Here is a 27,621-nt window from a genome sequence, read left to right as displayed (position 1 = left end):
TATTTTGTCCTTTGCATGGAGACCAGTGCCTGGACAGTGGGACTGGGGAAACGGGTGAGTGGGGAGGTCAGAGACACTGGAGTTTAAAATGTCAGCGGACAGACACCTGCAGCTCTAACAGCAGCTTACGTTTATTGAGTGCTTAACCCATACCAAGCACTTTACTAACAGGGAAGCAACTCTGTGGGTAAGAGAAATGTGCCCATTTTACAGATGATAACACTGAAGCTTCAAGAAAGAAGCCTGCTCCAATGCCATGTAGGTGATAAGAGGTGGAGCAGAGACCTGATGCCAGATATGTTCAACTCCAAAAGCAGTGTTCCTAACCACCAAGCCACTGTCTCCCTAGGATATGGTCCAGGACGCAGCCACAATAGTGGTGGCTCCTAAGAAGAGGGGAAGAGCCCTGTGCAGGAGCCCTGACTTCTCCCACATGGTGTCAGGACCCAGGGTGGGAACGGAGACTGAGAGGCATGGCTCCGTCTTCTCTGGCTGTAGAAAAGGGACTGGGACAAAAGTTTCAAGCGGGACAGCCTGTGGCACTCCCTAGATGGCATGAGTCTCAAAAGTTTAATGATTCCATGGGGAGTTAGGTGAAGGGAGTTGGGGGAAATTGGAAGGGGAGGTGAACAATGAGAGACTATGGACTCTGAAAAATGATCTGAAGGGTTTGAAGAGGTGGTGGGGTGGGAGGTTGGGGGAACCAGGTGGTGGGTATTAGAGAGGGCACGGATTGCATGCAGCACTGGGTGTGGTACAAAAACAATGAATACTGTTATACTGAAAATAAATTTTAAAAAATGATTAAAAAAAGACAAAAAAAAAATTAGTGCTTCTGGGTGCCTGGGTGGCTCAGTGGGTTAAAGCATCTGCCTTCAGCTCAGGTCATGATCTCAGGGTCCTGGGATCGAGCCCCGCATCAGGCTCTCTGCTCAGCGGGGAGCCTGCTTCCCTTCTTGTCTCTCTGCCTGCCTCTCTGCCTACTTGTGATCTCTCTCATTCTGTCAAATAAATAAATAAAATCTTAAAAAAAAAAAAAGTTAATGATTCCACAGCAGAGAACAGCTGCTAAGACTGGCTGGAAACAGCAATTTGAAACAGGGAGAGGGTGCAAGGGGCTTGGGAGAAAGAGCAGCTTCTCCTGCCTACTGAGGAATTCCACATCCAAAAACATCTGTTCAGTCCTTCAGCACATCAGTCTCATTTAAGAATTATGAATAAAGCAAGTGGAATTAATTGACATTTGCATTTTTAAAAGATAAATCTGGGATGCCTGGCTGGCTCTGTCGGAGAAGCGTGAGACTCTAGATCTCAGGGTCATGAGTTTGAGCCCCAGGTTGGGCATAGAGATTACTTAAATAAATAAAACGTAAAAAAAGATTAATCTATCCAAAGCATCCCAAGTTGATGGAATTTCAGGCCAATTTCAGACTTCTGCATTAAAAGAAACCTTTCCAAAAAAAATAAATAAATAAAAGAAACCTTTCAATGTGACTTAAATTCCCCATAAAGGCCCAATTCCTGAATAGAGACCATCAGTGACCTTGACCCTCTTGCTTCTCAATGTCCATGGAGCATTCTGGATATAATCAGCCTAAATTTAAGGATCTACCAAAAGGAAACCTTGTTTTCTGGAACTCCCTGATGGCGGCGGGAAAGGGTAGGAGTTCACGTTCCCATACCCTCGTATACATACCACATCTGCTGCTAAGGGTGTTGTGTTGATGGACAGAATCAGAAAACCTTTTCTTTTTGGTGATGTTTACATTTTACTAATTAAAACAGATTTTAGTTTAAGGTAACCCTATTTTGAATCCCAAAAGACCATGCTTTCTACGCCCCCACTGATGCTGAGGATCAATGGAACTCTACTGTCCTACACATATTTCAAAATTTGGTTTTAGTTATGGCTGTTCGAGGCCAAGCAAGGCCTGACTCAGCCCTGAACACACGCCTGTGTTGGGATGATGGAATACCCACATCTACTCCATCTCGTAACATGCCTTGTGATTTTCACATTAAAACACACAGTGTCTCACCCAGTTCATTTCCTACTCAACCTCACTTAACAATCTGTCTCTCTCACATCCCCGGAGTGAAGAACAAATAAAACTGTCACAAACACCACCCTGTCAAACATTTCCAGGAATTCTAACATTTATTTCTGATCAGTTTAAAAGTCTAGAGTGAATGAAATGGAGTCGATCTGGATTGGCCGTTTTTATTAGAAATTCCAAAGTCATTCAATCATTTCTTTCTCTGCAATATTTACTTTTACCTTAAACACAACAGTTGGTTCCAAGTATCCTCAACCTTGCTCCTTTGTTCATATGATAATTCCAGAGTTATTACATAATGATCTAACCAATAGAGCAGAATGTGATAGAGAGACCTAAATGTGTCTCCAGAGAAATAGAGAATGCAGCGGACCATGGCCAGGCTACGGAAAGTGCTCTGCAAAGATTAGATTACAGTATAAAAATGTAAAAAACAAACTTACTGAAACTATGTATAGTCTGACCTAAAACCAATTACAGTTGAGTGTTTAAATATTTAAAAATTTTAAAACAGGCAACTAACAAAACAACAAAGATCTCTTTGCAGTCAGTATTAACCTAGAGCAAGCTGCCATGCTACGTATAGGAGAGAGAACAAAGAAAGGGAAGAAAAGCTAATGCGTGCCCAAGGGTGGCCAAACCAACACCAAATGCTAATTATTCACCCAAGATTATATATATTCTGCTTCTGGACATGCTGCCCTTGCCTGCTGGTGAAAATATCAACAGAGACAGTTTCAGAACTCCTACTTCATGGGCTGAGCACTCTGGTGCACAAAATCTTTTACTACAGTAATACATAATCACTGCAAACAAATTAGGGGAAAAAAGATCAGCTAAATAAAAATCTACTAAATATCACTAAATAGATATAACCACTGATCACATGTTTCCTCTACAGCCTACATTTGTACCTATAGATGGATTATTTTTTTTTTGCAAAAACTAGATTATATTTATATACTCTCTTTTATAGCCTGCTTTTCAAAAGAAAATATATCAACAATTTAATACGATGCCAACACACACAGGAAGTTTTGTATTTTAGCTACATTGCTATACATCTTTTTTAAAAGATTTTATTTATTTATTTGAGAGAGAGAGAATAAGAGAGAGAGAGAGAGAGTGAGAGAGAGAGAGAGAAAGCATGAGAAGGGGGAGGGTCAGAGGGAGAAGCAGACTCCCTGCTAAGCAGGGAGCCTGATGCAGGACTCAGTCCTGGGACTCCAGGATCATGACCTGAGCCGAAGGCACTTGCTTAACCAACTGTACATTGCTATACCCAGGCACCGTACATTGCTATAAATCTTAACATAACTAATAAGGATAATTATAAAATGTCACTCAGGACATGAAAACGTGAAAGGCTACTCAAGGTAACTAAGTCCATGTTAATTATGGTAAACAAAGGACTGCTCTTCCAGTAATTTTTCCCATTGAAAATGCAAGTTTCCTCCATAAATAAAGCAAAGTAATATTATGGGTTTCTACAGGCAGAGATAAAATATATTTAAGTTACCCAGACAAGCTTATGGCCTGGGAGCCTATCAGAATTCAGAAAATTCTTTTTGTTGATAGGAGTATATTTTTCTTTAAAAGTTAATACTTCAGGGGTGCCTGGGTGGTTAAGCATCTGACTTTAGCTCAGGTCAGATCCCAGGGTTCTGGGATCAAGTCCCACATCGGGCTCCCTACTCAGCGGGAAGCCTGTTTCTCCCTCTGCCTGCCACTCTCTATGCTTTTACACACACTCCCTCCCCCCATCAAATAAATAAATAAAATCTTTAAGAAAAAAAGTCACTTCAATCAAGAAGAAAATATTATCACTGGGACATCTGAGTGGTTAAGGCACGGACTTAAGAAGAAAATACTAAACTATCTCAACTGGGGGCACCTGGGGGGCTCAGTCGGTTAAGGATCCAACTCTTGGTTTCAGCTCAGGTCAGGATTTTGGGGTCCCGGGCCGGCTCTGTGCTCAATGTGGAGTCTGCTTGAGATTCTCTTTCCTTCTCCCTCTGCCCCCCTTGCTCATGCTGTGTGTCTCTCTCTCAAATAAATAAATCTTTAAAAAAAAATCCCAAAACAACCCTATCTCAATGGAAGAAATGATTAAAAAGACAAAGGGGGAACTCACAAGTGGAAATCCACTCCATCAACATCATCTTCACCGTACAACACTGAGCAGAAGCCCTCTGCATCCCAGGTGATGTGGCAGGCCAGGCCTCCCTGTGCTCCTTCACTGAGCTGGGGTCCACCATGCCCGTGTGACTGACAGGCTCTGTCATGCATGTGGTATTCCTACTCATGAGCACAGTGGCAAGTCTTGGGCTGAGGCAGGGAAGGGGGTCTTCCACCTCCTCCCAGCAGCATCTGAGACGGGGGTCCCTCCCCCCTTCCTGAAACACCTGCTTCTCTTGGCTTCCAAGACACTGCACTTGCTCTATCTCTACCTCACTTTCCGGCTGCTCCCGAGTCCTCTCTTCCCTCTAAATACTGGAGTGCCCCAGGGCTCACTCGTCCTTCCATTTTCCCTCTGGTTCCCTAGTTATATTCACTGCCTTGATGATCTGGTCTGGTTTTACAGCTTCAAATACCACCTATTGACTCAACTGTTCTCAAGTTCCTATCTCCTGTCTGGACCTCAGCCTTGAACTCCCAATCTGTATATCCGACTATCTACTTGACATTGCCCCTGGGAGGTCTAACAGGCACTGCAGACCTATTATTCCAACCTACTCTCGCCCCATTTCAGTAAAGAGCACGACCAGAGGTGCAGCTGCTCATGTGGTAAACCCTGGAGTCATCGTCGACCCCTCTTTCTTTCTCATGCACACAGTGTCCCACAGTGCTACTGCGTTCAAATAAAACTGCTAGAATATCAATCAGCTTTAAAAGGAGGGAAGCGCTGACACTACAGCATGGGTGAGCCTTAAAGACATAAAAGTAAACGAGAGCAGCCGGCACAGAGAGACAAATACTGTACATCCCACCGATACGAAGTACGGAAAACAGGAGAATTGACAGGGACAGAAGGTAGAGAAAAGGAGGTTTCCTGGGATTGGGAGGAGGGCGGAATGGAGGGTATTGCTTAAAGGAGCAGGGTTTCAGTTTGGGAAGATGAGGACGTTCTGGAGATGGACGGCGCTGAGGGTTGCAGGCCAGTGTGAATACACCTAATGCCTCTGAGCCGTACACTGAAAAACGAGTCCAACCGCTTCCAGTCACCTCCTCTGCTAGCATTCTGTTCCAAGCTACTCTTGCTCGGATTAATTACTATAATAGCCTCTTAACTGATCTTCCTGTCCCACTCAATTAGGATTAGGTCTGTCTATACGCAACAACAACAAATGCAGTGGCTTAAGCAAGAGTGGTGTTTACTTCTTTCTTTTTTCTAAGGTAAAAAATAAACCTAGGGTTCGGCAGTCCAGAGCCGGGATGGGGACTCCCGGGTACCACAAGGAGCCCAGTTCCCACCTTTCTGCTCTGCATCCTCTCGCCATGCCGACATTCTTCACCGTCTCATACGTCAAAGGGCTAAATGACCTTCAGCCATCCGCCCGCATCCTAGAGAGCAGCAAACTGGGGCAGCAGACTCATCCCAAACCTCTAGTTACATCCTCACAGACCAGAACTTACTCAAGTGACCCGGGATGTAAGGAAGGCTGGGAGTATACTCACTTTTCCGGGCACAGTATGCCTGAAAACAAAACAAAACAGAAACAAACCTGGAGTTCTGTTGCTAAGGAAGAAGGGGAGACTGGATTTTGGGAGGCAACCAGCAGCATCTCCTCTCTCCCCTAGAGTCTACTTTCCACACAGGAAACGGATTATTATAAAACAGAAATCAGGTTATTGCACTCCCCTGCTCAAAGTCGTCCAGTGGCTTTTCACTGCGATCAGAGGAAAATCCACAGTCTTCGTTCTGTCCTACAATACCCTGCATGATCTGGGCCCTGACTGTTCTCTCAACACATCTCCTATCCTCCCCTCAGCTCTGGCCACCCTGCTTTCTTCCTGTTCCTCAGAAATTCTGAGCACAGCTCCTGCCTCACATCTTGGCACAAGCCAGTTCCCACCACCTCAGGGTTTCTCCGCATCAACATTATCGACATTGGGAGCCAGAGATGTCACTGTTGTGGCGGGGGAGAGGGGGTTCCTCGAGGCTGTGCATTGTCAGCAGCATCCCTGGTCTTGTAGAGATGCCAGCAGCACTGGCGGGAGGTGCAGTAACCACAGCCTCTCGGATCATACTATTTGGAATACATTTTCAAATCGTTACTGTTTTTCTTGTTAAAGCAAAAAGAGGGCAATCCTTTCCTCCTAGGGTGACTTCTGAGAGATGAAGAGCTGCAGGAGAGCATGAACAAGGCAGCAGAGGGGAGCTTTTGAGCAGCCACACTTCTGTTCCGTTGCAGGACTGAAGTACAACCTGACAGGCTATGAGGAGAGAAATACCAAGATTCTGCCTTCTCCAAATAAATCTGAATGGAAAATCAGACAAATCGAAGAGCTTTGTGCTCCTGCAAACTTATTTCTTTCATGAGCTGGGGCCTGAGTCTGGTTACCTACTGTTCTATACTTCCTGCAAGAAACACCATCCCACCATGGGTGTACATGTGTGGGATAGGAAGGTTGGGATAGTGGTCAGAAGCAGAGAGGGAGGGGGGCCTGGGTGGCTCAGTGGTTTGAGCTTCTGCCTTCGGCTTGGGTCATGATCTCTGGGTCCTGGGATGGAGCCCCACATCGGGCTCTCTGCTCAGTGGGGAGCCTGCTTCCCTCTCTCTCTCTGCCTGCCTCTCTGCCTACTTGTGATCTCTGTCTGTCAAATAAAATAAAATCTTAAAAACAAACAAAAGAAGCAGAGAGGGAAACTGAGGTCTTCAGAGATGGCAAAAATTTGTCCTCCAAATATACAGTGAGTCAGTAAAATTCTAACTTCCTAGCATGCAAATTCAAACATGCTCCTTCAAACCATTCTGAGCCCTCTGGGGTAACAGTAAAGTTCTTCTCAATGAGGAAGACTCCTCTTACCCTATCCCTAGCATGGAAAAAACTGGGGGATGTCATTTTTGTGACAACTGAAAATACTTCCAGACACTGCCAAGTGTCCTCTGAGGGACAGCCCACCCTGACCCAGTGGCAAATGAACTACTACTCTATCTGGAGCATACTTCCTCCTGGAATTCACACGGCTGTTGCTCTCACAGACTTTGCTCAAGAGTCCCATCCTTTCCTCTTTCTCTCTCTTCCCTTATCCTTCGTTTTGCTTCACAGCAACCCCCACTACCTGACATTACCTTTGCACGTGTTTTTTTATTGTTGTTATTGTTTTGTTTTTTGGTGCCTATTTTCCCACCTAGAGGCTGAGCTAGATGAAGGTAGGATCTCCGTTTTGCTCTCTGTTGCGTTCTCAGTGCCTGGTACACAGTAGACAATCCCTCCTGCATATCTACTGAAGAAGCAGTTGCTACCCTCCACATAAAAGTGCCAAGTCAAGGGGCATCTGGGTGGCTCAGTCTGTTGAGCGTCTGACTCTTGATTTTAGCTCAGGTCATGATGATCTCGGGGTCCTGGGATCGAGCCTTGTGTTGGGCTCTGTGCTCAGTGCAGTCTGGTTGAGGTTTTGCTCTCTCTCCCTCTCCCCCCTGCTCACATGCGCTCTCTCTCAAAAAAATAAATAAATCTTAAAAAAAAAAAAAAAAAAAAAGCCAAGCCAAGCCAGGAACAGCATGGTGACTACAGGGCTGAGGGCATCAAAAGTGCCACTATCTTTGTGCAAAGGACACCTGATTCTTTCCCCCCAAACTCTTACTGCTTTCTTTCCCTGGACAGCTCTTCTTCCACCAGCCCACAGACACCAGCTGCAAACCCTGAGATGACTTTAAGGGTGACAACACCAACAGGCATAGGGGAGATCACACCTACTGTGGAGAAAGGAAGTCTACGAATCACGCAAGGCTTTCCTGTAAGCAAAACACTCACGAATGAACAATCAGGCATAACACTTGTTATACCTGTACTCTTATTCTTCCAAACTAAGAGCCAGTATGTAGCGAATAGGTATTCTGTTTAGAGATATGCGTAAGGGAATAAAAAGATGTATTTTCCCTGTATGTTTCTGTGTGCGTGTCTATTTGCTGTTACCTGCATTGACACATTAAGACTATGAGCCACCCAGGCGCCCCCAGCCTGGGGCACTCTGGACTACCCTCACTCATCTCGGCCAGCTTGCTGCCAGCTCTTGGGTATTTTCTCCAGGAAGGGGGGTGGCAGCAGCTAGGTGAAGAGGAAAGCTGACCAAGGGACTGAGGCCTTCTCCAGGGGCTGATGAGGCCTCAGGAGGGGTCCTGCAGTGAGCAGGAACTCACGGGGGTTCGTTCACATCAGGCTCTTTCTACTTTTCCGGCTCTGGGTATGTCAGCATTAGCTGGAGGGCCAGGAAATGCAGTCTCACAGAGGAATGGACACGGCAAGTGAGCGCACGGGCCTGAGGCAGTGGAGGGGCAGAAGACACAAGCCCTGTCTAGGCTGGTCCCAGGATTGTAGGCAAATGTCATTTAACACACATTCAGAATCTTGATTTGTAAAGACAAGGGAGGCTGACAAAACAGGCTATTATCTAATCCTGTGAGATCTCACAAGCTGACCAGTAACCATAAACATTTAGAGTAAAGAATAATTCAGGAAACCTAGTTCTATGTAATATTATACTCCATGGGGCGCCTGGGTGGCTCAGTGGGTTAAAGCCTCTGCCTTCGGCTCAGATCATGATACCAGGGTCCTGGGATCGAGCCCCACATCGGGCTCTCTGCTCAGCAGGGAGCCTACCTACTTCCTCCTCTCTGTCTGCCTCTCTGCCTACTTGTGATCTCTGTCAAATAAATAAAATCTTTTTTAAAAAAATAAGGAAATAAATAAAATAAAATTATACTCCATGAAACTCTTTTGTTTCTGTCTCCTTCTAATTAACCCACCAAACCTAGTACTTCCCTTACGGCCACTCAAATCTTTTTAGCAAATATGAAATTTTAAGTCTTCTCCTCCTAAAGGAAAGCAACATTGCCATTTCAGTTACCAAAATTAGGAGCACTCCTACCTGCTTGTTGGGGTCCTGCCCGGGGGATGAGGTAGGTTCTCTTTTCTCATTTTCTTCCTAGATTCACTTTTATTTTCTTCGTTTTTCTGAAATATATCTGCTTTTCTTTTCATCACTACAACTTCCTCAATAATACTTCCTGTGATATTGTGATTTACAGCAAGAAATACCTACTTCGGTCTTCTTCCAAGGTTCCTGGCACAGAGCTCCTAAAACCCTTGGAATTTTCTGTATGATAAGAGAGATAAAGTGTGGGGCGCCTGAGTGGTTCACTGGTTAAGCATCTGCCTTTGGCTCCGGCCCTGATTCCAGGGTCCTGGGATCGAGCCCCGCATCGAGCCCCGCATTGAGCCCTGGCATTGAGCCTTGGCAATGAACCCCAGCATCAGGCTCCTTGCTGGGCAGGAAGCCTGCTTCTCCCTCTCCCACTCCCCCTGCTTGTGTTCCTTCTCACTGTGTCTCTCTCTGTCGAATAAATAAAATCTTAAAAAAAAAAAGAGCAATAAAATGTGTTTTGTTATTCACAACAAGCCTCTCTAAACCAGACCTGAGTTTATGTCAATGAGGTGACTTTTGAGAAAAGCCCTAAGAAGGGCCGCTAGTTGTCAGGGGAACCAACCACTGATTAGAGATTTAGAACTTTCAGGCCCACCCCTTTGGGAATGGGAGGGGTTAGAGGTCCAATCATTCACCAATAGCCAACAATCGAATCAATCACAGCCATAGAATGAAGCCTTGAGAAAGCCCAAAGGAGGGTTCAGAGGGCTTCTGGGTAGGTGAACAGGTGGAGGTGCGAGGACAGCCGTGTATCTGGAAGGCACAGAAGCTGCTGCCCCTTCCCATATACCTTGCCCGACGCATCTCTTTTACCTGGCTATTCCTGAGTTATATCCTTTTATAATTCAGTAAGTAAAGTGTTTTTCTGAGTTCTGTGAGCTGCTCTAGCAAATTAAGGGAACCCATGATGGGGGTCATGAGATACTCTGCTTTATAGCCAGTTGGTATGAAGCATGGGTAATAAACACCCTGGCCTTGAAATTGGTGTCTAAAGGGGAGGAGGACACTCCTTTGGGGCTGAGCCCTTAAACTGTGGGGTCTGATCCTAGCTTCAGGGAAAGAGCATCAAAACAGACCCAGAACTGCCTGGCATGAGAACCACCCATACCCCACATCACACATTTGGTGATCAGAAGTGCCAGAAGTGGACTATTCTGTGAGTAGACAGAAAACAGAAGAGTCTTCCTAAACACTCCGAGTTCTGTTACAAGACCACTTTATATGCACAAATCCTCCACGGGATGGAATCATTTACGGGGTATTCCTGATACACTCCTAAAAAAGTTTCTCGCTCCCTTTTTTTAAACTTGGAAAATATCCAAACACAAAAGGAGTAGAACAAACCCTCATATACCAATCAAAAAGCTTCAATAACCACTAACATTTGCCATGTTTTTTCTTCACCCTTCTCCCCAACACCACCTTTTATTGCTGGAATTTTTTTTTTTTTTAGATTTTATTTATTTATTTGACAGAGATCACAAGTAGGCAGAGAGGCAGGCAGAGAGAGAGAGGAGGAAGCAGGCACCCCGCTGAGCAGAGAGCCCGATTCGGGGCTCGATCCCAGGACCCTGGGATCATGACCTGAGCTGAAGGCAGAGGCTTTAACCCAGTGAGCCACCCAGGCACCCCTGGAATGTTTTGAAGCAAATCCCAATCAATCAAGACCTAGTACGTGTTCAAACTTCCCAAATTATTTTTTTTAAAGATTTTATTTATTTGACAGACAGAGATCACAAGCAGGCAGAGAGGCAGGCAGAGAGAGAGACAGGGAAGCAAGCTCCCTGCTGGGAAGATAGCCCTATGCAGGGCTCCATCCCAGGACCCTGGGATCATGACCTGAGCTGAAGACAGAGGCTTTATATCCCTGAGCCACCCAGGCACCCCCCCCCCAAATTATTTTTTAAAATGTATTTTTTTAAATGTACTTCTGTTTGTTTGAATTTCAATCCCCAAAAGCTCATCTTATTTGGTTGTCATATCTCTTTATATATATGCATATATATATATATTTAATATTTATTTTTTTAAGTAATCTCTACACCCAACATGGGGCTCAAACTTATGACCTTGAGATCGAGTCGCATGCTCTTCTGAGCCAGCCAGGCACCCCTGGTTGTCATATCTCTTAACTCTGTTTTTAGATGCCTTCTACCGCATTCTCTCTCTCTCTTTTTTTTTTTTTTTCCTCATGCTACTTGAGTTTGTTAAACAAATCAGGTCAACTGCCTATAGAATCTGCTACACTCTGATTTGTCTAACGGCTTCCTTGTGGTATTCTATGATTTGCTCCACTACACTTACTTCACTTAGACTGGGAATTTGTTCTAGAGGATCAGTGAGATTATTTCAGGTCCCCTCCCACCCTGGGGAGAGGGGAAAAATAGAAGAATATACTATGGGGTACTATGTGGTTCTTAGGATTCATGATCAACTAACTGGTGGCCTAACTTTCAGTGATGCTGAGGTAGACCAATGGATTTGGGTGGAAAACATCTGATCTTTCCTTTATGAACTTCCCCAATGACATTTTTTTCCCTGATCCCTAATGTTAATTTTTTTTTATTAACATATAATGTATTACTTGCCCCAGGGGTGCAGGTCTGTGAATCATCAGGCTTACACATTTCATAGCACTCACCCTAGCACTTACCCTCTCCAATGTCCATCACCCAGCCACTCTATCCCTTCCCCCAACCCCAGCAACCCTCAGTTTGTTTTGTGAGATTAAGAGTCTCTTATGGTTTGTCTCTCTTCATATCCCATCTTGTTTCCCCAATGACCTTTTATCAACTGGTTTTATCCTCCATGGTTTACCACTTGCCTGAGTCAGTCAATTCATTATGGTGTGCAAAATGGTGATTTTCCTAATTGTATCATCCCTTCTACACAGAAGAATACTGAGTTTCTTTTAAACAGAAGAAACCCCCCATCCATTAGGGCTATTTGGTTACCCTGAAAAACAGTTGTACAAGAGAAGCAGGAAATTCGCTTAATTCCTTATTTTTCTTTTAATTAGCAATTTTCAGAATCATGAGGTGGTTGCACAGTGTGTCTTAGCCAGTCAAAATCAAAGGATCCAGTGCCTCCAGAGCGGCAGATGCCCTCTGGCCGCAGTGGCTTCCACCCACACAGAATGGGCTGGGCAGGCAGTAAATCTTGTTGTTCCACAATGAAGTTTACAAAATCACGCAAATTCCAACTGCTTAAATTATAGGTTCTTCTAAAGGCTAAAATCTGAAGACAATTTAGATAATAGAAGAGCCACCTCAATAAAAGAATAAGCCAAAAAGAGTGGCTAGAAATTAGCAACATCCTGAAAACTACAACTATATAAGCTTTTTATGAAGTGAACTTCAGTTTCTGATTAACAGCAACTTGGATTTTCATTTGGCACATACAGTTAGGAAATATTTACTCCACAATCTATTATGGAAGATCTATGAGTCAAAACAAGAAAGAAGTAATACTGAATTTTACCTTTAGGCAAAAAAAAAAAAAAAAAAAAAAAGGAACATGCTAATTTAATTCCATTCAGGTTAATGAAAATAATATTTTGAATCCGTCCCTAATATTTTCCATTACTGTTGCTTTACAGTATTTCTGGCATATATCTACCCAAAATAAATTATTTGGTTCTTATGAATTAAGGTTCTTAAAAGTCAGTCAGTGGTCACAAATCAGTTATTTCAAACAGATTCTCGGGTAATCACAAGGGACAAAAGACATCTGTCAGTGCATCAAACTGGAAGCTGAGGTTCAACTACATGAAGATTTGATTTAAACTCTGCCTGCCCATTTACAAGGTGATGATACTTGAAAAGCCACTGAGTTTGCCAGAACATATAAAATATAGTCCCCTTAAAGAACTACAACTCCTGGGATCCCTGTAGATGCCCTGGGCTTCTGGAAGGCAAAGCAATTGCCCAAAGGGCCACACCCTTCCAACCCTGAGGCCCCAGCATGAGACCAGAGCCCGGAGCAGTCAGAGGGTGAAGGAGGCCAGGGGGAGAAGTGACAGCACCACTCACTGCAGAGGGATCCTGTCCTGCTGTCTGCCCTCCACAAAGGCTGAGCCCACCCCCAGTACTCTCTCTTCTGCGGCTTCAGCCACAACAGATCCTCTCCGCTCTCTAAACACTCAGTTCATCCGGCCTCAGAAACTCCGCAGTACCTCTTTCCTCTGCCTGGGCTCCTGCTCCTGGTTATCAACAGGGTTTACTCCTTGACCTCCTTCAGGTCTTTATTCAAAAACAGAAACAAGGAGTTCCAGAGGAGTCTCTTCTGCTAAGCCCCACATCAGCAAACCACTACTTAACACTTAACGGAACTGCAGTTTCAGCCTCCCCCAGGAATGAAACCTGTAACCTGTCAACTGGAATGACCTAGTCAGGTAATCCGCTGGAGAGACGCCTTCCCTCTCCTACAGGAAGGTGGTCTTCACCAAACCAATCCACTCTGCTTGAAACTTTCTTTTCCTGCTTTTTGGCTAGAAAGGCCTTTTCTTCTTCTTCTTCTTTTTTTTTTAAGATTTTATTTATATATTTGACAGAGAGAGACAGCGAGAGAGGGAACCCAAGCAGGTGTAGTGGGAGAAGGAGAAGCAGGCTCCCCACTGAGCAGGGAGCCCAATGCAGGGCTCAATCCCAGGACTCTGGGATCATGACCTGAGCCGAAGGCAGACGCTTAATGACTGAGCCACCCATGCACCCCAAGGCCTTTTATTCTGAACAGCTCGTTGGAATTCCTTTCTGTCTGCTAGATGGGATGCTGCCCGACTCATGAACAGCTGAACAGAGCCAATAAAATCTTTAATATTTACTCAGTTGAATTTTGTTTTTTAACAATTCAAATGTCACCTGAGTGATGCCTTTTCCTTTTCTTTCTTTTCTCTTTTTTTTTTAAGATTTTACCTATTTATTTGATAGAGACAGCGAGAGAGGGAACACAAGCAAGGGGAGCGGGAGAGGGAGAAGCAGACCTCCTGTGGAGCAGGGAGCCCTATGTGGGTCTCGATCCCAGGACTCTGGGATCATGACCTGAGCTGAAGGCAGCTGCCCAATGACAGAGCCATCCAGCTGCCCTAAGTGATGCCTTTTCTAATCCTCTTATCTAAGACTGTAGTCGTCTTTCATCTACGGGAAGGAGGAATTTCCATCTTGCTCACTACTGTAGCCTTTGTACCTGGTACAAATAAAGTGTGCAATGACTATCCGTGGAATGAAGGCAAGGATCACGAGCCAGTCTGATTCTTTTACTTACATTTCTACTGAAAAAGAATTTCATTTAAGACAAGTGACAGATGCTTGTGAAAAGAGGTGGACATTTGTGACTTTCTAATGAATAGAAAACCACGTTACAGGGCTGTCTATACTGCTTTAATACAAACTACATGGTTTAACTGAAAAGAATAACAGATTTCTCTGACAAATGATACTGAGGTAGATAAAAATCAAAGAGAAATCAGCCACTCAATTTAGCCAGCCTGGCATTTCACAGGAACACTGGAATTAACAACCACCTAACTACGACCAGTGGAAGTGCTCCTAGACTCCGAGAAAAGACAGCAGGTCCCATGCAGTCTACTTCTAAAAAAATGTGTGGGTGGAGTATTCAAAGCTTTGTATAGAGAACGAATTCAGTATGGGAAACCGTATTTTATTTTTAAGATTTTATTTATTTATTTGACAGACAGAGAACACAAGTAGGCAGAGAGGCAGGCAGAGATCGAGAGGGGAGCTGGCTCCCTGCTGAGCAGAGAGCCTGATGTGGGGCTCGATCCCAGGACCCTGAGATCATGACCTGAGCCGAAGGCAGAGGCTTAACCCACTGAGCCACCCAGGCGCCCCTGGGACACTCTATTTTTCCTGAATTCACATTCTGGGTGGACTGACAGTTTGAGACTTATACAAAGGAATTCCCATGAAGCAATTAATTGTGATCACATTTCCTATTTTGACAAAATCCCAGTTCATATACAAATAAACTGTGTATTTTTTGTGAAGATTTACTTATTTATGAGAGAGAGAGGGATTAAGCGAGCAGATAGGTGGGAGGGGCAGAGGGAGAGGGAGACTCTCCAGCAGATTCCGTGCTGAGAGTGAAGCCCGATGTGGGGCTTGATCCCAGGACCCCAGGATTATGAGCCAAGCAGAAACCAAGACTCAGACGCTTCATTAACTGCACCACCCAGATGCCCCCATATATTTTCTATAAATCCAGAGTAGGACAAATCCTACATAAACTGTCACCTGGCTTACCCAAAGGTTCTTCATTACTCCAAGTGTATTTGCTGGATGCCCCACTCCCTACTCCGATGTCCCATTCCAGGCACAAGGCAAACAGCAATGACTGCTGGTAAAAGAGGTCCCCTTGGCTTTTATGATGAAAAGGCCCTGGCAGTTCCTACATTAGGCAGGAAATACTGCTGCTGCCTTACAAGGGAGGCGCCTACTTCAAGAACCAGGAAAGAAACGAGCAGAGCAAATGTTCTGGGAGTGGTAATTTTTTCCACCTAAAAGGGTTTCAGTTACAAGAATAATTTACTGGGGTGCCTGGGTGCCTCAGGAGGTTAGACATCTGACTCTTGATTTCAGCTGAGGTCATGAACTCAGAAAAGTGAGACTGAACCCTGCCTCCCACTCTGGGCTCAGCACAGAGTCTGCTTGAGATTCTCGCCTCTGTGCCCGACCCTCACCACCCTGCACTAGCACGCTCTCACTTAAAAAATAAATAAATAAATAAATAACTTGCTCAACATCTCTCTCTGATGTTGGGTTTATACATAATTGTGCTCTGTACTTCAAAGAAGGGCTCACAGCACTTTCAAGCCATGTTGGAAGCAGTAAGAATGTTGATGGCAACTAACTGGGTACAGCCTTTCAGACACACTAACCACATCAGATTATCACAAGAACTTGGACAGTGGGTGGCAATTCCATTTTATTTAATTTTTATTTTTATTTAATTTAATATATTTTTTGAAGATTTTACTTGTTTATTTGAGAGAGAGAGCGAGAGAGCATGCACACAAGCAGGAGTGGCAGAGGAAGAAGGAGGAGTAGCCTCTCTGCTAAGCAGGAAACTCTATGTCAGGCTGGATCCCAGAACCCCGGGATCATGACCTAAGCCGACGGCAGACACTTAGCCGACTGAGCCACCCAGGTGCCTGATTTTATTTCATTTCTTAAATATTTTTTTTAAAGTAATATCTAACCCCATCATGGGGCTCGAACCCACAATCCCAAGATCAAGAGTCTTATGCTCTTCCAACTGAGACAGTCAGGAGCCCCAATAATTCCATTTTATAGATGGGCAAAGTGAGGCTTAGAGATGTTGGGAGATTTGCTCAAGGCCAGACAGATGGTAAGAAGTATAGAGTCATTTTCTAAACCCAGATCTTCTGACTCCATGTCCTGTAACAGTGTCATAGGTGCCCGTTACCTAGTGAAAAACCATGGTCACAGCTCATCTCTCTCAAAGTTTAATTTTAACAGTGAGATTGTGAGGGTGAAGCAGCAGGGTAAGGGGCAAAGTCACTGACAAGTACAGACAAGACAGGACCCATGTACACCTGCCTTTTCCAGAGCATGGAATGAGCAACCGGAATTCCTAGAGATATGCACTGGGATCAATAAGCACATCCCAAACCTGACTGTAAGTAAGGAACATGAAAAGCATCTTTGGCCCCTCCCCGACCAGAGGTAGGATCAGTGCTTTCTTTTAGGTTTAAAATGGTCAAGCATTTGAGGGGCACTTGGGTGGCTCAGTTGGTTAAACATCTACCTCTGGTTGGGGGTTGAGCCCCATGTCAGGCTCCCTGCTCAGCAGGGAGTCTGCTTCTCCCTCTCCCTCTGCCCCTCCCCTCTGCTCTGCTCTTTCTCTCTTTTTTTTAAGTGTTATTCTGTATTATTTTTTTAAGATTTTATTTATTTATTTGACAGACAGAGATCACAAGCAGGTAAAGAGGCAGGCGGAGAGAGAGGAAGGGAAGCAGGCTCCCTGCTGAGCAGAGAGCCCGATGCGGGGCTTGATCCCAGGACCTTGGTATCATCACCTGAGCCGAAGGCAGAGGCTTCAACCCACTGAGCCACCCAGGCGCCCCATGCTCTTTCTCTTTCTCTCTCTAATAAATACATAAAATCTTAAAAAAAAAAAAAAGGGGTGGGGAGTCACGTATTTGAACACTGAGTTCAGGGCTTTCCTCACTCACAGCCCTGGATAAGCTCCTCAGCAGAGGTCCATACTAGCCAGTCAAGTTCAGCATTGTTAGGCCCCAGGGATGAACGTTAGAGTCTCTCAGGGCCCTCCTGATAAAAACCTAAAAAAACCAACAGGGAAAAACCCAAATGGCCAGCCATTCCATCTGAACTGGTGAATATTCTAAGAGTGAGACCCTTATTGGCCCACGGCAGCACATAAATTCCAGAAACAACAAACACTGCTTTGTGGAAAAGGCAAGCAGGCCTACACTTGGCAATCACATTTTAGAATTTACTTATAAGTCAGCTGTTTGAAACTCAGAATACACCCATAGATTCTAAAATCCATCAAAGCACTTAGTTTCCAGTCTAGCCTCCAAAGACTGTTTAGCCTATTATGTACAAAAACATGGTAGTATTCCAGCTATCCTAATCACATTTCAATGGCGAAAGCCAAGTCAAAGTTCCAAACCACATCAATTAGAAATATTTCTCCTTCTCAGCTCAAGTAGTCCATGCTGGTCTCAAGAAAGCAGAAAGGCCAAGAGAGGGGCAACTTCAGCCCAGTGGCTTCCTAAAACCCCCAGTCCTCAGGGTCGGTTCATCCTGCTCTAGTGGTCCCAACCTGGGGAATGAGGGTGCTGGCCGGGCAGGGCGAGAGTGCAAAAGGCCATGCATGTCTAGCTCTGTCTCCACCAGCACCTGGAGGCATGGCCTGAAAAAGAGCTCAACGATGTTCAGGTTAAAATAAAAGCATTTAGTCTTATTTTTCAAATACTCTTGCTTGAAATTTTAAATAAAACTGAAAGCGCTGACATCACGACAGGACGAGAGCTGTTAACAGGCTGGGTCTAATAGCCTATAACCCTTTCTGAGAGGGCAGAGTCCCTAACTGCTGTCTTACTACATCTCTGCAAAGCAGCAGGCAGGCACACTGGTGGCTGAACAATGCAGTCCTTTCCATAAAGCAAACAGAAACGAAAGCTGTCCATTGTGCATGCGCACGTGTTTATCTAGACGGTAGTCTGGGATGGCACACACCGGCCAGCTAACGGCTGCCACTTCTGGGAAACAGAAAGGGATGGGAAAGTAAATCAGCAGTTTTGGGAAACAGGACAAGATGGGAGAGAAAGTCAGCAGTTTCACATTTCACCCTTTGAATTTTTTTTGAGAAGTGCATAAAAAAAAATTTGCTTTGTGCATGCTTTACATGTGTTAACTCCAAAAACACTTTACACAAGCCATTTTAAAAGCACTTCAAAATGGTAATTTCTCTAAATATAAAATGTGATAATAGAAATAATCAGAAATTTAAAATATACTTGGGATAGATTCAAAACAGAATGACCCAAGGAGGTTATTATACATTTCTACCAGCGGGTTCAGCAAACAACAGCCCATGGGCCAAATCCAGTTCAACAAACAGGTCCACAAGGTAAGACTGGTTTTTACTTTTTTTTTTTTTTGTAAAGATTTTAAAAATTTATTTATTTGACAGACAGACATCATAGAGAGAGGAGAAAGCAGACTCCCCATTGAGCAGAGAGTGGGATGGGATGCGGGGCTCGATCCCAGGACCCTGGGATCATGACCTGAACCAAAGGCAGAGGCTTTAACCCACTGAGCCACCCAGGCGCCCTTGGTTTTTACATTTTTAAAGGGTTATTTTAAAAAAAGAAGAAGATACGAGAGACCACATGTGGTCCACAATTCCTAGAATTTACTATTTGTTCTAAACAGAAAAAGGCTGATGATCCCCAATTTACACCAATAATACTGTGTCTTTTCAAGTATGGTTCTTTTTTTTTTTTTTTTTTTTTTTTGAAGCAGGCTCTGTGCCCAGCATTGGGCTTGAACTCATGACCTTGGGATGGAGAACTACATGCTCTACTGACTGAGCCAACCAGGTGCCCCTTGAATATAGTTCTAAATTCTCTTGGAAATACCTTCAAAATCACTTTTAAACATGATAAAAATTAGTCATATTACTTAACAGCTTACCTATTCCCCCCCCTTAAACCCACAGCAGTATAAATTAGCTTGCTCAGCTACCCAGGCCATCAGAGTTGGCTCAGACGTGATTTCCTAAAATCAAATTCAGCTCCAGGATGGGAAAGAGACATTCTCTCCTAGCATCCAGGAACTTAACCTCTGACGTGCTGCTAAAATGTACAAGGACTCAAGACATCAAACTCAGAAGAACTCTCTGAGAAGATAACAATAATTTTTAAAATTTAGCAGTTACACCAGTGACACTAATCTAGCAGCAGATTAGCTGGCAGTTGAATAAATGATTTCCTAAACAAAGGAAGGAAAAAGGTCAACTTTATTCAGAACAAAATCTATATTCTAATCTTACATTCTAACCTAGAGCCCTGAAAGAGGGAGGATACTTCATTTTGATTATGAAAGACCCTAAGAAATGTACTGAGGAAGAATCAGACTCAACCAAATGGGAACGACTGTGAATGCAGAACTGGAAATATAATTTATCCTGTAAATATGTGTGAACTTTCTACATTAAACCAGTGGTTCTAGAGAATGCCAATTCACAAAGCTCATAATCATATTTCGAAATCTCAGTGCCCACTAGATACTTTTAGCAGGATGTTATTTGGAAATAAAGTTTCACTTTCAAAATGTAAAGAACATAAAGTACAAGCTGATTTGCTCGTTTGTTTCACAATCTTTGAACCTACTCCACTTGAGTCGAGAGCAATTCAGAACGTGGCACGCACCCACTTCTCACCAAGGACAGAGTAACAACAGAAAGATGGAGATCAGTTATGGTCATTTGGGAAGCCATGAAGACGACACTCTCACTTACCTCTGGGACACATTCTCCTACCCAAGTATCACAGACAAGATACTCTACCTCAATGTCCTGGAGGCTGAACTCCTTCTGGTCTGTAAAGTTTGCCGCCCCGGCACTGAGTTCCATCAACATCTTGGCGATCTCAGGCTTTATGGCAGAAGTCAGCCGACTGGCCGCTTCCATGACGTGCTCCTGCACGTCTTTAAGCTGCATGGCGGCCTTGGAGTAGTGCGAGTTCCTGAACACAGTGCTGAAAAGATCCGTGAGGAAGGTGCTGGCCCGGCAGAAGACGTTGAGGGCGTCCAGGTACTTGGAGATGCCCTGCTGGATGTCGGCGATGGGAGTGGAGTGGGGCACGGCATGGTGGCAGCTGCTTGCGGCGGTCAGACTGCCCAGGGGGGCCGCGGGGGCTGCCGACGCCAGGGGAGCACTCAGTGCTCGGCCCAGCTCAGGCAGCGGGTACTGCTGGTGCTGCTGCACCTTCTGCTTGGACCCGCCAAGCAGGAAGCGCCGCTTATAGTCCATTTTACTGTCCTGGGCACTGCAGCAATACATGCGGGAGCGGGAGCTGTCCCAGGGACCACAGGTGGGGCAGGGTTTGGATTCCTCTTTTTCCCCCCGAGACCGTAGCTAGGTATAAAAATAGTGAAGTTCTGCAAATCTCAGTTTTGAAAAAGGCATTTCCATGAGGCAGGAGCCCATGTGATCCAACGTCGGTGGGAGAACAGTAGGTTTAGATGATGAATGTTTTCAGGGTAGGCGGGAGGACCTCTGACCAAAAAATAAAAGTGTGTCCAAAATGCTGTGTAAGAACTGTTAGCATTCCACTCTCTTAATAAAAAGATATGCTTGCGGAGAAAAATGTTTACCTATCATTGCTTTGCAAAAGAATATTTCGATACTCGTATTTACAATGGCAGAAAAATAACTTAACTTTAAAAAATGTAATATAATGTATCTTCAGTATACCAGAAAAATTAGAGCCCCAAAACCCACAAGCTGATCAACAGCGATTTAAAAAGCAGTACAGTGACTTCACACGAAGTCCTTGGGAGGGAAGATCAAACACTGCATTAGTTTGACAGAGCCCGCCTGCCAAATCCATTCACCCACAAATCTTCTTCTCAATGCGAAAAATTTCCAAATTTCCTTTACTGTTTTCTGAAAACAAGTGTTTTTCCTAAAAATGCCATTTGTTATTCTAAATCTTCTCCTCCTTTCCTTCTGTTTGCTGAGGTAGCAGTTTCCTTGTAACAGTAATAAGAGGTGCTTCTGAGACTGGGTTGGCCCTCAGTTGTAAAGTCTGAAGCAAGAATTCGCAGATGTATTTGTAAGGCCTCTAAGTCATTTCCTGTGTGTGGGGGGAATAAGATAAAGTTAAGAAAATTACAGGATGAGAAGTAATTCTGAAACATTAACCCCTGAAATGCTACAATCCACAAAGGTGGGCTTGAAGTGAGAAATCATCTGTAACCTTACCAAAGCAGGTATGACAGTGAGAGTCCAACTACGACATGACGACTACTAGAAAATTCCTCAAGCTGTACAAAAATAGTGCAATGAAAAATGTCTGATTCCACACCAAACACTCCAAAGCTGAGGCGAGCGGGGCCTGGACCTGAGTTTGTGTTCCACATACACCCTTGATTCCTCCTCAAAGAGTTCATAAATCCCCAAGAGGCTCAGGAGAGCACCCAGATCGTGGGGAGGGCCGCCAACAACGACGGCTCTCCTAACACTTAAGAACTGGAACAGAGAGGGAGAAATCGGGAAGGTTGTGATAAAGGAAATGTTACTCTGAGGGAGGCCTTGACCTTGGGATAGGTTTTGACAAGTACAAAAGGGATGGGTGGGGCTCCCCAGGTCAAAGCACCACCACAGATGGTAAGACCCTGAAGCAAGATGGCATGGGGTCTGCTCAGGACTCCCAGCTTGGCCAAAGTGCTACGCACAGACAGAGCCTGCAGTGAGTGGCTGACAGGAGGTGTGCAGGGAGGATTCTCCTCACCCTCACCCTGGTTCCTTCTGGATGTCCAAAGAGAAAGAAGCCTGGCAGGGTGTGCTTGTTCCTACCCCCAGGGGTAGCTCCTGGGGAACCTGTGGCTCTGGACAGGTGCCAAGAGCAACATCTGGACAGCTCCAGTTATAGCTGGTGATACCTCCCACAGTGGAGTAGTGGGGTTCTTCTCACAGAGCTCCTGTCAGGATTCCCACTTGCCTGAACTCTCTGTTCTCCCAAACATAACAAGAGTTCAAGTCTATTTTACTCAGTGTTATATTTAGTCTACATTGAACTTCAAACCACGTGCTAGCTGAATATAGTCTGGCCTACTTATTGACAACTAGGTTTTCTTCCCTTCCACCTTCCTTTTTGATAAAAAAAAAAAAAATGCAAGTCACACGTTGTCACCCATCATGGCCGCCTACCACGCCTCTATAATCGCACAAGGAACCCAGGAAAGCAGGGGGGTTAAAAGAGCATGATGGGAGAGATAAAACACATACTCTAAAAGTGTGGTAACCCTAACCCAGGGAGCATGGAAATGCAACTCAGCGGGCTGTTGTTGGCAGTTCTGCACTTAAGGGACTCTTAACTCACAAGAATTTCATCAACTTTTCGTGAAACAACGTATCAAAAGGCTACTTGTAAGAAATCTGTCCCCAAAAGGTATTTTTTCAAATTTATGACAATAACAAAATCTTCTCTACCCCTACCCAAACACTGTACTGTAATCAATGTAGCTTTACAAATTCTGCTGTACAACAGAAGACCTTAACAGGAACAGTGCTCATACAGAAAGTGTGAAGTTCGTGAAAGAAAACCATTGCCTTGAGCTGACTAGCGTTGAGAATCTGGAGCGGTCCTGAGGAACACTCCTTCTTCTTCTGTGTTGCACGCTGCTGCCTCTGGCCCTGACAGTCCACTCTCACCGCTATGTTAGTTGGTCCTAAAAGAGTGAGTAAGACCCACATACTGACCTAATTTTAAAGAATGCAGCATAACATACTTTTCTTCCTTTTATGTATTTCCAAAATTTATGTGAATGAAACTTATAATGCTTAAAAATACACTATGTCACCAAATTCACTTACAAATTCAAAATCAAAATGTGAACCACCTTTTTTTATTGGAAATGGGCAAATTGATCCTAAAATTCATACAGTAATGCAAGGGACCCATGATGGCCAAAATGTATACCAGAAAAAAAAAGATGCTGGAGGACTCACAGCTCCTGATTTGAAAATCTACTACAAAGCTGTAATAATCAGTGGCATATTGCATCATGAAAGATACACAAATCAAGAAATATAAATGAGAGTCCAGGATATACCATACAGTTATGGTCAACTGATTTTAGACAAAGATGCCAAAACCACTCAGTGGGTAAAGAATAGTTTTTCAATATATGGTGTTAGAAAAACTAGATATCCACATGCAAAAAATGAATGTGGACCCCTACCTATATCATATGCAAAAATTAATTCAAAATGAATCAGACTTAAAAGAAAGAACTCAAACTATGAGACTCAGAAGAAAACACAGGTAAAAAATCTTTGTGCTCTTAGGTTAGGCAATGGTTTCTTAGATACGGCATCCGAAGTACAAACAAACAAAAAATAGGTGAATTGAACTTCATCAGAATTAAAAATATTTTGGGGTGCCTGGGTGGCTCAGTAGCTTGGGCATCTGAGTTTAGCTCAGGTCATGATCTCATGGTCCCGGGATGGAGCCCTATGGCAGGCTCCATGCTCAGCAGAAGTCTGCTTGGCCCTCTGTCCCCCTCCCTGCTCATCCTCTTACTCTAAAAATAAATAAATAAAATCATTTTTTAAAAATTAAAAACATTTTGTGCATCAAAGTTCACTATCAAGGGGAAGGGGCAAGCTATAGTATGGACAAAAATATTTGAAAACCTGGGGTACCTGGGTGACTCAGTCAGTTAAGCATGGGACTCTTGGTTTTGGCTCAGGTCATGATCTCAGGGTCCTGGGATCGAACCCCGCACTGAGCTATGCACTCAGTGGGGAGCCTGCTCGAGATTCTCTCTCCCTCTCCCCCTGCTAGCACACGTGCGCACATGCTTGCTCTTTCTCTCAAATAAATAAATCTTTAAAAAATATATTGGAAAACAATACAACTATTCAAGTTCTGGTACCCAGAATACACAAATTCAATTCAACAAAATAACTTAATTAAGGAGCGCCTGGGGGGCTTAGCCGGGTAAGTGTGACTCTTGGTTTCAGGTCAGATCATAATCTCAGGGTCCTGAGATTGAGCCCTGCATTAAGCTCCATGCTTAGCAGGGATTCTGCTTGAGATTTTCTTCCTCTCCCTCTCTCTTCCCCTCTCCTATCTGCATGTTCTCTCCCTCTCTTCCTCCAAAATGAATAAATAAATCTTAAAAGCAAATGAAAAGATGCACAACAGGGTGGGTCATCAAGAAAATACAAATCAAAACCATTTCATACATGCTAGGATAGCTGTAATAAAGACAAAACAAAAAACCAAATAAATGTGGGCAACAATGTGGAGAAACTGGAACTCTCGTACATTGCTGGTAGGAATGTGAAATGACACAGCCACTGTGAAAAGCAGTTTGGAAGTTCCTCAAAATGTTCAAGAGAGTTGGCATAGGACTCCAACATTCCATTCCTAAGTATGTACCCAAGAAACCTGAAAACATAGGTTCACATAAAAACTTGTACGTAACAACTAAATACAATCATAAATGAAAAACTTGTACATGAATGTCCATGGTATTATTCATAACAGCCAAAAAATGCAAACGACCCAAATGTCTATCAACTGATAAATGGATTAAAAAAAAAAAGTGGTGTAGTCATACAGCATTATTCAGCCATAAAAAGGAATGAAATACTGATTAATGCGATACTGTAGATGAACCTTGAAAATACATGATAAATGAAAGAAGCCGGACACAGAAGGCCATATAATGTGAGACTCCACTGACATCAAACCTTCAGATAAAGCAAAACCACTGAGTCAGATAAAAGTAGATTAATGACTGCCACGAGGTGAGGAGAGGAAAGGAATGGGGAATGACCGCTAGTTAACACAGAGTTTCTTCTTGGGGTGATATGGATGTTCTGGAATTAGATGGTGGTGATGGTCATACAATTTTGTTAATACACAAAACCCACTGAATTTCACACTTTAAAATGGTAATTTTTTTTAAAGGTTTTATCTATTTGAGAGAGTAAGCAGGCACACAAGTCGGTGGGGGTGGGGGCGGTGAGGAGCAGAAGGAGAGGGAGAAGCAAACTCCCTGCTGAGCAAGGAGCCCGATGTGGGGCTCAATCCCAGGACACTGGGATCATTACCTGAGCCAAAGGCAGATGCTTAACTGACTGAGCCACCCAGGAGCCCCAAAATGGTAAATTTTATGGCATGTGTATTATGTATCAATAAAAAAAGAGAAATAGGAAAACATATATACTACTGGCCTCCAGAAATGTTTTAGAATAGATGAACAAAAGTCTGATATGCTATTTCTGAAAAATGACCCACTGGTTACTGGGCAGATCTGCAGCACTGTGGGTAGCTACTGACTAACCAAGGTGGTGATCATCTGCATGTTTACTTGGAGGTAAAAAATCAAACATAAAAAAGTACAAACATGGGCGCCTGGGTGGCTCAGTGGGTTAAGCCGCTGCCTTCGGCTCAGGTCATGATCTCAGGGTCCTGGGATCGAGTCCCGCATCGGGCTCTCTGCTCAGCAGGGAGCCTGCTTCCCTCTCTCTCTCTCTGCCTGCCTCTCTGTCTACTTGTGATCTCTCTCTGTCAAATCAATAAATAAAAATCTTAAAAAAAAAAAGTACAAACATGTACAAACATGTGTACTTTCCGTTATTCTTCAGTTTAAAAAAAAAAAGGAAAGAACAAAGAGTTAACTAGCAAAGAAAGGAGGGAAGCTTGGGTTGGGAAACTGTCATTGCAAGTGGAGTGGCACTGTGGGTGGGAGGAGGGGAAGACCTGGGAGGGAGCAAGACAGAGATTACCGAATGGCTAGTCTCAATCAAACCTCCTTCCTTCCTTTCAATAAAACAGTGGGGCCAAGAATATGTGCACCGCACTACTCTGAAATGTATGTGCTTACATGACTAACTTGGGGTATAAGAAAAAGTCCTAGATTAAAAGCTTTGGCAAACTCTAAGATTCAGACCTAATCCAAACTGCAATTTCACTATTAGGAAGAGAACAACAGATTCATGAAAATAAAAGCCTGAAAAGGAAGGGGAGAGGAATGGTGTCATCAAAAATGGCAGAGTAAACACCTCCAAAAATTCTCTTCTCTAAAAAAAACAGTTAAGAAAACTGGCAAAAATGTGGGGCGCCTGGGTGACTCAGTTGTTACGAGTCCGCCTTTGGCTTAGGTCGTGATCCCAGGGTTCTGGGATCAGCCTTGCACTGGGTTCCCTGCTCAGCAGGAGGCTCGCTTCTCCCTTTTTCACTCCCCTTGTGTTTGCTCTCTCACTGTGTGTCTCTCTGTCAAATGTATCTTTAAAAATCAAATAAAAAATAAAATAAAATAAAAAAAAATCAAAAAAAAAAAATCAAAAAAAAAAAGTAAAAGAAAAAAAAACTGGCAAAAATGGTCAGAACCAACTTTTTCCAAACTCTGGAAATTAGTAGACTTGCAACAATTTGGGGGAATATTATTCTAGAAAAAGAGTTGAATTTCAGTAAAAAGAGTGAGCTTTATAGCATTTTAACTTGACCTAGTTCCATTCCCTGTTCTCTAACTCTGCCATTGCCTTGAAAACTACCTGTGGCATTTGCAGTGAAAACCAGAAGGCAGGCAGCCAGCCACCAGAGGGAGAACTGGGCTAGAGCGCCTTCAAAATTTCATTCCCAGGAAATCATCATTATTTGACCCTATCTGGTGGTTCCCTGGAAGATCCCACTTCTCTATTTGAATGGACATGGAACTCACCTGGAGAGGGGAGAAAATCTGCTTTCCAGAGTTCCCCCATTATATCATTTAAAATGTTCAATTTTCGGGGCACCTGGGTGGCTCAGTCATTAAGCGTCTGCCTTTGGCTCGGGTCGTGATCCCAGGATCCTGGGATGGAGTCCAGCATTGGGCTCCCTGCTCGGCGGGAAGCCTGCTTCTCCCTCTCCCACTCCCCCTGCCTGTATTCCCTCTCTTGCTACCTCTCTTTCTGTCAAATAAATAAATAAAATCTTAAAAAAAAAAATAAATAAAATGTTGAATTTTCAAGTAAAATTCACAAGACCGGCAAAGAAACAAGAAAGTATGGCCCATACATAGGAAAGCAAACGATAGAAACAATTCCTGAGGAAGCTGGATTTACTAGACAAAGACTTAAAATCAGCGATTTAAAAATACATTGAAAGAACATATGTAAATA

The 27,621-nt window shown here is 43.8% G+C and overlaps 1 protein-coding gene across 4 annotated transcripts in view; it reads right to left on the bottom strand.

The window, feature by feature from the left end:
• GARRE1 (granule associated Rac and RHOG effector 1) overlaps positions 1 to 27,621 on the bottom strand; it is an 81,195-nt gene that overhangs the window by 30,703 nt on the left and 22,871 nt on the right. For all 4 annotated transcript variants that reach the window (XM_032842028.1, XM_032842029.1, XM_032842031.1 and 1 more), the window contains exon 2: positions 20,287 to 21,577. In XM_032842028.1, the coding sequence (XP_032697919.1) occupies positions 20,287 to 20,781 (495 nt within the window). In that variant the 5' untranslated portion in view covers positions 20,782 to 21,577. The remainder of the gene's footprint in view (positions 1 to 20,286; positions 21,578 to 27,621) is intronic.

The sequence above is a fragment of the Lontra canadensis genome, unplaced genomic scaffold (genome assembly GCF_010015895.1).
Source record: "Lontra canadensis isolate GAN:19392208 unplaced genomic scaffold, GSC_riverotter_1.0 scaffold125, whole genome shotgun sequence".
Taxonomy (NCBI): Eukaryota; Metazoa; Chordata; class Mammalia; order Carnivora; family Mustelidae; genus Lontra; species Lontra canadensis.
This window is presented reverse-complemented; position numbering and strand designations above follow the sequence as displayed.